Source organism: Montipora foliosa, chromosome 7 (genome assembly GCF_036669935.1).
Source record: "Montipora foliosa isolate CH-2021 chromosome 7, ASM3666993v2, whole genome shotgun sequence".
In the NCBI taxonomy this organism is placed as follows: Eukaryota; Metazoa; Cnidaria; class Anthozoa; order Scleractinia; family Acroporidae; genus Montipora; species Montipora foliosa.
In genome coordinates, this window is record NC_090875.1 from 24,702,558 (window position 1) to 24,713,909 (window position 11,352).

Below are 11,352 nucleotides of genomic sequence, written 5' to 3' on the forward strand. Positions count from 1 at the left end.
AACCTTCAAGTTTAATTCGAAAAAGCTCCTCCAAAGTTTGAATCCGGTTTGTCTTGCCCATTTCCAGGGGATGTTGCATGAATAAATTTCCAAAAAGGGGGAAGACTTTTCTGACAATTGTACAGCTGCCGTAAACCTTAATGGTGCCATGTTTGTCTTGACAAATACCACAACATTACTTCTGTCAACTTGATTAAGATTTTATAAATAAATGATTCCATAACATTAGTTCCAGCTTTTTTTCCCCTGGAAAAAAAGGGCGCAAATTACCATGGGAAACCAGTGCCCAGAAATACTACAATTTTACCTTATTCCCTTTTATTGTCAGAAACCAGTTTCATGAATTTTCTCTTAAAATCGAGGGATAACTGAAAGACGCTCCATTTCCTTTTAAGATTTTACCACAGTGACAAAAATGTTTACCGTAAAAACCTAAGGCTTTTCCTTGGATTGTCTTTGCATTAGTAAATCAATATTTGCCCTTCCTTTCTCTCAAATTAAAGAAATAACTGAATTTGATTAATCTTTGTTCTGACCTGCAAAATGATGTATTCAGGCAGGGGTGACTTGTACTAACGAATGGAAATTCAAATAATATAGCAAGGAAGACAGGAAATATATCCGACTAAATTGCGTAAAATGTTAGTGATGATGATGAAAGAGAGGATAGGTTACTGTGCAATGAATCTTTGTTCTCCCCAGGTTTTCAGAGAATGTAGCGCATAACGAAGACGTCGTTCTACTTCACTATTTCTTCTTTTTTCGGTTAAGGATAAGGGTTTCAAATCGCCCATATTTTGCATCTTATACGGTCATTTCCACTGGGTACCAGTGGACCTTTTAAGCTCTCTAGTTCATGGCAAATACGTAACGAAACATTCGCCCGTAATTGTATTTAACAAGGCTTTTAACGATTTTAATCTCACGGTAGTAGAACTGAAAGGCCTTTATGGTATGTGTCAATATTTAACGTGGTCTTTCACGAAAAGCAAACCAAATCATGGCTTTTCTTAGCAACCAATGCCCCTAAGAATAAAAGCGTCAGATTATTTGAATAGTGTTCACGATCCTTCGCAAACGCAGGAGGGAAGGGGACAGGGCTTTAACACTCAACATCTCCTCACGAAATTAACCTAAGAAAAGTTAGCCTGCAAGAACGCTCTTTCTGGGGAAAGAGGGAAAATATATTTAGCTCTCAGGTGAAAGTGTCCCGTCTATGCAAACCAGTCAATGAAGCAGTTTTCTCAAACGATCAGTGTACCACCCCCTAGCTGAAAGGCATTTCACCCCGTACCAAGTTTAAAGAAGACTGCGTTTGTGCCATTAATTATGTCAGTGGCCTTGAGTGCGTCACAGTTTAAACCTAAAAGTTGAGCTCGCAGTTTGCGCCTTCATTTCTTTTCAGGTTGTTACTGAAAGGAAATTATCCTGTATTGCTTTTGCAGTTTGCCTTAAGTGACTACTGGAGAGTGATATGATGGCGACAATGAACCTATCAAACAGCTCAAACGCTTCGGTTCCGACAGCAACAGGCTCGCACAAAGAAGATGAGGATTACGCGCCAATTTTTAGGGCGCAGGCCGAAGTACCGCCAATTATCATCGCCATTTTGATTATTGCCTTAAATTCTTGGGTCATTGTATTGGTCGTTAAGAGGCAAAATCTGCAAACGGTGACAAACTTTATCTTGGCCAGTCTGGCCATGTCCGATCTCTGTACTGGAGTCATTTCAATTCCTCTTTATCTGTCCTGTAACATCACACGTAAAACAGGCTTCTGTATAGCTGACATGATTGTGATCATTTTTACCTCCGTGTCCACTCTGTTGCATATATTGGTGATGACAATCGACCGTTATATCTGCATTATTTTCGCGTTGCATTACGAGAATTGGGTTACTAAGCGACGAGGTTGGTTCGTTATAGCTTTGATATGGTTTGTCTCCGTCTTCATGGCACTAATTCAGCTAGCGTGGATTGATCTCACCCAAGATGCCCGAGATGACTACGATATGGAAACCGGAAGGAACTTTGTTATCTACGACATCTTTCGCTTAGTGGCATTTATTGGTATTCCTGTTGTGTTTATGGCTTTTTCGTATGCGCATATCTTTTACGAAGTTCTCAGACAGACCAAGAACATTCAGAAATACAACACGCCCGGATGGCAAGAGACACAGAGATGCAGAACACGCGAATGGAAAGTTGCAGCACTCTTTTTATTTATGCTACTGGTTTTTCTTGTCTGTTGGGTACCATTCTCTTTGTTGCGCGTTGAATCAATCCTTCATGCTGAATTTTTCCAGCTTAATCTGAGCGATGTTGCGATATATCTACTCTACTCGTTGCGAATGTGTAACTCCTTCATCAATCCGTGTTTGTACATCCTAGGAAAGCCTGACTTTCGCAAAGCTGCTTTCCTGAGACGAAAAATATCAAAGCAAGTCAACTCAGAGTTATCTCGAACCTCCCTTATGAAGTCCTCATTGGTTTAGCTAGTTTGGCCAAAAGACACCAACTGCGATGTGATATTTCAGCCCAGGACGTGTGCGCCCAAGTTCTACGAAACCAGATCAAACATGAGAACTGAAAGTCAGCTGAAGAGAATGTTTCACCCTTTTCTCCGATCCCATTACGGGCCGGGAACCGAGCGCATTAATTGAAGGCCTGTCCAAGTGAAAAATGTTAGGCGACTTAGCAACAACAAACATCAAGATCAAACGGTTAAAACATGTTTGATCTAACTCAGAACAAACATATGGGTCAGAAATACGTAAACAACACGTGGATACAAGTGGCTGAGCAAGCGTGGTACGCCTGCGCGCGCCAAATATGTTTGATCAAACGAACAAAGCGTCGCCCATCAAACAAGAGAACAAATTCATGAAATGGTTTAGGGCCTGGACAAACAGGAAATGTTTGGCGTTTAAACAACATCACAACATTGTTTGGTGACCAAAAATGCTGATGTTGAAGTGAGGGGCCAAACGGTAAAAACATGTTTGATCAAACTCAAATCACACTCCACAAGCAAAGAACTATCGGTCACAAATACGTAAAAACCACGCGGATGTAAGCGACTGAGATGCACACGCCAAACATGTTTGATACGGCTGGCCAAACGAACAACATTCGCCCATCAAACTCGGGAACAAAGGAAATTTTTAAAGTCGTTTGATCGAATGTTTGATGGCTTTCAAATTTTATCAAACACGATCAAACAGCAGCAAACAAGGTGCCAAACGGTGAAAATGTTTGGTCACCAATGTTTGATGTTGTTTGATCGCCAAACACTTTCCGTTAAGGCAAGGCTTAAAGGCTCAGTAATACGGGCAACATTTTTCGTGCAACTTGTCCAGCAACAATGTTGCGTTGCACCTAAGTTGAGATGGTTTGTTCTTCTTGCGCAACAAATCATTTTGTTGAAAAAAGTAGACGTCGCTTTTACTTTTCTGCGACATGAAAATTTGTTGCGCAAGAAGGTGGTAACAAGCGCAACAAACCATCTCAACTAGCAACGCAACATTGTTGCGCGTCAAGTTACACGAAAATGTTGCCCGTATTACTGAGCCTTAAGGCAAGCTCGCGCCGCACTAGAGGTAAAGGAAACATTTCAGACTAGCCCAATTAAAAGGCTTTCCACGTGCGTTTTGCACGTTTGTACATACCAACGAGGTGAAATATCCAAATTTGAGATTATGTGGTTAATGCACACTTAGGTGATAAAAATAAATTTAACAATTCGAATGTGGTTCAACGCTGAATCACATTCTGTACTCTTATTAACGTCACAGAGGTCAAAACGCGCCTCGTGAGTCCACAACAAATTTGAACCACATTCGATTTGTTTTTTAACGCAATATTCAACGTCAAAGAATGTTCCGCCACGAAAGGATGGTGTTCAATGCAACCATATTGATATGAATAGGAGTGGCTGGGCGAGGATTTCCCAAAGACTTCAAGAGGTCTGAGAATGAGGAAGGAGAGAAAGGATAAATCCACTCTTTTTTTTTTTCTGTATTGTTCAATCAGTGTTTTCTTAACTTTTTCGCATAGCTTCGTATCTAATTTGCACTTACTAATACTTATTTCTGTTTTCTTACATTAAAAATATATGGACCTATTCGGACAATAAGATAAAGGGTTTTCCTCCGGGTACTCCGGTTTACATCCGGCTGGGGGAGGATATCCTCGACGGGGATAACCTGTGGTATCCATCCCTTTCATTGAATAAAATAAAATAAAATAAAATTGTTAGAGATTTGCCTTCCTTCCAGTCCAGTCATAAAAAGGGGTTAGGGTAGGTTAGGTATAACATAAACCCAGTGTCTAGATTTATTTAAAATGATTTTAAAATCAAGTAATTATTGCTTCAACGAGAACGTTGCATCCAGAATGCCTAATATAAGTAAGAACCAGTCTTGTAGAAAAAGCTGACAAACGTCTGAAGGCGCTGCTACACTGTGAAATGTTTCGTGCAACTTGTCTCGCAATGTTTTGGTGACATTGTGGCGGGACAAGTTGCACAAAACATTTCACAGTGTAAAATACCCTGCAACGAACAAAATCGTTGCGAGAAAAGTTGCACGAAAAGAGAACTTAATTCTACTTTCGGCAACGGATCTTGCAATTTGTCTCGCAACGATTTTGAATGTTTCGTACTACTTGTCCCGTCATAATGTCGCCAAAACATTGCGAGACAAGTTGTACGAAATATTTCACAGTGTAACAGTGCCTTAAGACAGCCCGAGATGAATTGTTGAAAACAGAATTTGCTCATTCCGCTCAGGACTAAATTTGATTAAAATATAGGTTCATGTGCACACTACACAAATAGGTATCACTGATCCTTAAACCTACAGGTAAATTAACCCTTCTTTGAACAACTTGTCTATGTATTAGGGGAGCAGAGTTGGTACCGCGGTCAGAGCATTGCAACTTAGTGCCACGTGGGTCAATGATGTTTGTTCTTTGCCTTCTTTGGAGGTTTTTTCCCTTCTCTTCACATAAAAAAAAAACTAATTAACTGACTTGATCTGCTTTATTTGAATTTTATTTTTACTATTCCCAATTAGCAGAACTCGTGTGCTAGGTAAGCGGGTTTGGTCTAGTTTTCACGAGGCGAAAAACAAAGGATAGCGAATGATTAAAAGCATCAATGGAAACTCTGATGGCCACATCATACAAAATTATTCCACAAATGACCGATGAAAGTAATTACTACGCGATTGAAATTGCTACGCTTGGTGATTGGTTTAAAAATCTCGCGCCAATTTATTAACCAATGAAAAGAAAAACCAATTGCAATTTGAACGCGCCATTTTTCAAGCGCTTTGAGCACGTCACACGGAATTGGCTGTATGCATTTGGATTGGTTCATTGCGCTGTTAGCACCTGTTGTGATTGGTCGAAGTGATTACTTTGGTATTTCTTTTACAACACTCAATTGGAAACCTCTATTACCTTGCCATGTCAACAGAACCAGAACCCTCAACTCATGATTTTCATTGCATTTGCCTAAATTTTAGTCAAATAGGTATCAATCATATTCTAGTCAAAGTATTAAAAATTTTCCCTTTCAATAGGACTTTCAAAATAATAATTATTTATACCATAAGAATAATAATGTTTAATGTCAGAGACCACGGCTTGAGCACTCCAGGTAGGTTCATCTGGAAAGCGGAAGAAATATTCTTCTTATTTTTTTGACAGCTGTAATTGGTACAAGAGACCTTGCCCAGTTGTTTGAAGGTTGGATAGTGCTATCCACTTGATAACTAAATCGGGTTTGTTAGTGTTTATCCGGTGGATAGCGGGTGAGCAAGTCACACGGAGGTGGTTCACCTTTTGAACAACCGACACCTTGTGCCTTGGAATACTAGTAGCAACTGCAAGAAACCATAAAATACTCTACCATACTAAAATGTAGTTGGGGTCAAGTGTGCACAGTCCCAAGTCATAAAGTCTGGATTAAAAGACATAATAATGTTTCTTTTTTTTGGCTCCACAATATTGCTTTTTTTGGGATTATTATAATGTACTTGTAAATAGTTCTTGGCCATATTTTAGTACAGTTCTGATCAAGTCATCCAATCTTTTGATGACAAACTATATTAAAGAGCTCCTGACTAAATGCCATCATCTCTGCAGAGGCATGAAGACCAATTGGCAAAGGTGGTGGCATAAATGTGTGAGGGGCTGCGCTGGCTCTTGGCACTGGTCGAGTGCGAGGCACTGGACCATGAGATGCCACCATGTGTGGTACGGTAGCAGAATCATGTGCTTGGGATGTAGCTGGCTGTGAGGTAATTGGTGTTGGTCCAGCCTTGTTGACTTGGTGCTCTTCGTCCCCTGACATTCCCTCAGCTTCACTCTCGGACACCGAAATATCAAATGCTTCAGCATCATCTTCTAAGGGCACACCAGGTGACAAGGCCTCAGGGTCCTCCTCACCCAAGGACTGCGTGGCAACAGTGTTAGACTGTAATGTGGATTCGCAAGCTGTCACGAGAGGAAGACTGTGGGAATCCAACGGAACCATGGTTGGCGGATGCTCACGTGAAGTAACAAATGATTCTACATTGGGTTCAATCTGCTTGTGTACAGATTTCATGTGTTTTTTCAGTTTGTGTGGTCCAAGGAAACCTTTCTTACAAATTTCACAAATGTGGGTGTAATTCCCAGTGTGAATGCGCATGTGGTCGTTTAAGTTATCCCGTCGTGCATATCCCTTGTTACACTGATCACATTTAAATGGTTTATCCTTTGAATGTGTGAAAAGGTGACGCTTTAGTTTGTCCTCACGATAAAAGGTCTTCATGCACCCAGTGTGACTGCGAAAAGGGCACAGGAAGGTTGGTCGTGTATCAGGGTAATGGATTAAGGAATGCCTCTTCATTTTATCCTTTCGGGCAAACGCTTTTCCGCATTCAGGACACTTGTGGCGCTTCTCAGTGGCATGCACTGTCCGTGTATGAGACCTGAGATTCGCGGCAGAACAAAAAGTTTTAGCACATTGATCACAAGCAAAAGGCCTGTCTGTTGAGTGAGTGGTCTTATGTTTCTTCAACTGCACAGTGCTGGTGAAAACTTTTCCGCATTCATCACATAGATGAGAATGAGACTCCACCAACCGATGCTGTTCAAAGCCACTTATGGTGAAGAAACTCTTCGAGCACAAAGTGCATTTGAAATCCTTTTTATGGAGCTTGCAATGATCTTCTTTCTCATCAAGAGTTTTAAAAACAGCAGGACACCGCTGACACTTGTACACCTTGGATGACTGGTTGAGGTATATGGGGACAAAGACACTGGTGGCACCTTGTTTGCGCACAACAACACCAGCAGGTGAAGAAGATGATGTTGATGAGGTGGAATTCAAATGAACCAGTTGGGATTCTGGAATGTGGACAGAAACAGATCCATCGCTTGTTTTAGTTGTTTTTTTGTCCCCTGCTTCCTTTATTTTCTCTGTCCAGGAGATGTTGTGGATGATGAAGATTTTCGCTTTCTTGTGGTTTTGGGATGTGAATTTTTTCTCTTGTGTCTCTTTGGTGGTTTACCTGTTAATAGAGGTGTTGATTTATTAGCTTTTAATCCTGGGAGGTGGCTTTTCATATTTCATCATTTTTCTTTTAGTGTCAGGGCTAACCAAGCAATGCAGGCAAAAAAGAGCAAAGGACAGTGACAATGACAAATGCTGACCACAACCATTCTGCTGTGAAAAGAGGGAACAATGGATCGATTTGCACGTTTAGCATGTGCGTTTTACACTTTTGTGCATGTCTTTCCGGCGCCCTGTCTTCTGCTAAGCATCAATGTGAAATAACCTTGGGGAGATGAATTTGCAAATAACTGTTCAAACTATTACCCTGTTCAAACTAATATGCTGTATGTAATTCCTGGACAGTTATTGCACCATATTAAAAAAGAAAGGCTTGGGTTCATTGCCAAAATGTACCGAGACCACACATAATTACAATACATAAGTATTATGATAACATGTACATGTTTAAATGTATGTCCCCACAGCCCTCAATGTATTTGTTCCATAAGCTCCCCAATATTTGAAGATGTAACCAGTTGTATTTATCAATAAGTCTTTTTAGGGTTTTCCTTGACCCACCATAAAACCCCCTGGATACAACTAAAACAATGATAGCAGAAAAAATTCTGAAAGTAAAACTGCTGGGAGAGATACACCAGGCGCGGATCCAGGGGAGGTGAAATGGGTGAATTTTCACCCCCCCCTTTTTCTGAGCCCCCCTTCTTTCTTTTAATTTTTTTTTTTCTTAGCCCTATACTATTGAAATAGTATTTGATTTCTCTGATTTCTCTGATTGATTCACCCCCCATTTCAAAATCCTGGATCCGCCCCTGTACACATGTATCTGTAAAGTGCATGATTATGTTATGGACAAAAAGCAATGGCTTTGAATTAATTATTTTTCATACATGTAATTAATCAACTCACTGGATTTCTCTCCATCTGTGGAATTAAGAACCTCAGTTGGTTCAATGTCAAGCAGTGGGTCAAGGAATTGGACCTCCACTCTCTTTGCCAATGATGCTGTATTCTCAACAGTTACCACATCATCTTTTGTTATCTTACAGTTGTCAGCTGAAGAACCATCTGCGCCTTCACAGCGTTGTTCTTTTGATATCTCTGGAAACTTGTCGTTCAAACTGATAGGAAGCTTTTCAACAACCTCTTTTAAAGTGCTTTTGTTTGTATCACGACAGGCTTTGTTTGCTTTGTGCATGAAGTAATCTGAGAGATCAGTGAATGATAGTTTGCATCGACCACAGTAGTGAACATCTTGTTCGTCATCTAAAGAAGAATAAAATTTTAGATGATTCAAGTACTGTTTGGAGTCCTGTCCTAGGATTCAATTCATGTATGATGTACGTGTGCATGTAACTTTTGAAGTAATTACCGACATACTGCAAAGATGCAGTTTCACATTGGCATACATGGAGGGGTGGACATCCCGTCGTACAGTGACCAAAACCAAATTTCCTCACACAGATGGGTTACCATATTTTCTTATCAATGGTGCTGCTATGAGCTGTGCAGCAGTCAATTCAAACTCAAACATCCACCCACCAAGCCAAAACCCTGGCACTTGATCATTTTCTGCACCCAGGCAGAAGGGAATTCAATGTGCAAGGCCTTGCCGGAGACATGCCAATTCGAACAATGCCTGTGTTTAATTAAACAGGAATAATTTCAGTGTTGTCTTTCAAAATACAAGTCATGTACAGTGAGTGCTAAGAGAACACAGCTATGAAAGGGCACACAGTCATCAGCAATGGCTCCCACAAAGTTTTGATGTGAGGGAGACCAAGCATGGTAAAGCTCCTTGTGTACTACTGAACTGAAGACATAAATTCTTCAGTCAATCCAATCATGTGGTTTTCAATGCACAAAACTGATACACAATGTACACAAACACACAAATGCAATATGGGCTGTTCATTTTAATAGCAATTGGTGCTAGACCTGTGTCAGAGCTGTCACATTGTGCGCATGATTAGCTCTTTAACGGAATAATAATAATTAATACATACTCACTCAGTAATCTTTGCGTTTCAAGCAATCTGATTGGTTCGCTATCTCGGAGTAATTGAGCATTATTCACTCCCTATGGAGTCAATGGACCCTTATCACACAGGGGCAGATGTTGGCCAGAGACAATACATGTAGATTTCATAGGCTGAGCCTCAAGTTAATGTGTTTGGAAACGAGGTATACGATGCAAAAAAACAAAAGTTTCTAGTCCCTTGGGACTCAACATGGCCATTGTATGAAAAGAGTCAACAAGGTAATGATCCAAAACAAAAAGAAAAATTAATGGCCGGCGTGAAATCACATTTCGCTAGCATTTCTGAATCGAAAATATTGAGAATACAAGATGATGCTGTACAAGAGAATACAAAGAGGGCCACAATTTGGCCTGAAAGTTTTCAAAGGTAAGAGAAGACTTCATATTTTTGCCAACCAGTCTTTGCCTTCATTTTCCAAATAATTAATGCTAAAAATTAAACAATCTTCATGCTACACTGCAACAGATTACATGTATATGTTTCACTCTGAGTAATTCTATTTTGTACACTGGTTTTTCCAGCAAATTGAATTTGGTACCAAAATTGAGGAAATGGAGATAAAGGAATTAAAGAAAGGTAAAGTAAGTTCTGTACATGGCTGCAAGAAATCAAGATGGGTCGTATTATAACAAAGCAATGCTCACCTCTTAGAGCCGCTGTTGACAGTGAAAATGTTTTAACAAGCTGACTTAAGATTGCAAAATAATGATCATTTTGCTAGTTTGTGACGAGGATTTTAACGAAGGGGCTATTTAGATCTGCCATGTCTGAAGCTTCCGTAAACACTCTTGTGCATGCTTTGCACTGCAAGTTTTCCACACGTGAATTAAGATGTCAATTAAATCAACTTTCAAAGGTTTACTTCTGCAAATGTTGAGATCACTTTGTGTGTGTATAATATTATATTAAAAAAATATTGTTCTTTTCAATCTTGGTGAATAGCAGCAGAATATTTACCTCCCCGTTTCGCGGCTCCGTAAATTTTCGGCCACTACGTGTATTCACCTCGATTCCATAGAATAATAGTGTTAATTATCTCAGAACTGGCACTATGATCGCTAATTTCTTGATGAACTTCATATTTTCATCATGTGTGTGAGGGTACAAGCCACTCAACGTCATTGAATGTAAGACCTTTTAGTGCTTGCAATCATCACTCAGGTTGAGCAGGATTTTTCAAAATATAATGTAGTTAGCAAGGTCAAAATACCACTAGATTTTGGCATTGTCTGTGGGCAACGGCACCCCCAGCACCCCATTAATTGTATTTGGGTTAAGTTTTAGGTTCAGCAGGAAAAAAAAAGGATAACATTCAAATTTAAAAGTTTACCTGAAGATTGCATGTTTCCTGGTTCTGCTGGAGACCCTTTACTCTGCTCTGCCGAGGTTTTTGCAAGGGTAATACACTTTATCTTTCTCCTCAAACCAACATTTGATTTATTTCAGTTACATGTAAATTGATTTTTATGTACCGTGTATGTTGTGGTTCAACTTATTTCCTGGTTCAAACTTTTAAAACCAATTCAATTTCATTTTCCTTTGTTTCAGATTATGAGGATGACTCAAAAAAGACAAAGAAAAATCAAAGTTGAATGGTTTGAAAATTTTACATCAAGGAAAATTTGAACAACAAGCACAATAAATTAATAGTGTCCCGGGCCTAAAGAACTTGACACTTAAAATATAATAAAGGTCATTTTTATCATAAAAGCCCTGTTTTACAGAGAAATTTTCACGTGACAACTTT

General features: G+C 39.7%; 1 protein-coding gene and 1 pseudogene across 1 annotated transcript in view; one reads left to right on the forward strand and one right to left on the reverse strand.

Moving 5' to 3' along the window:
* Window positions 1-4,256, forward strand: part of LOC138011513 (adenosine receptor A3-like) — an 8,231-nt gene extending 3,975 nt beyond the window's left edge. The window contains exon 2 of the mRNA XM_068858553.1: window positions 1,446-4,256. Within this exon, the coding sequence (XP_068714654.1) occupies window positions 1,475-2,494 (1,020 nt within the window). The 5' untranslated portion in view covers window positions 1,446-1,474 and the 3' untranslated portion in view covers window positions 2,495-4,256. The remainder of the gene's footprint in view (window positions 1-1,445) is intronic.
* LOC138011512 (zinc finger protein 235-like) lies at window positions 3,558-10,981 on the reverse strand (annotated as a pseudogene).
* Between the last annotated feature and the right edge of the window lie 371 nt (window positions 10,982-11,352).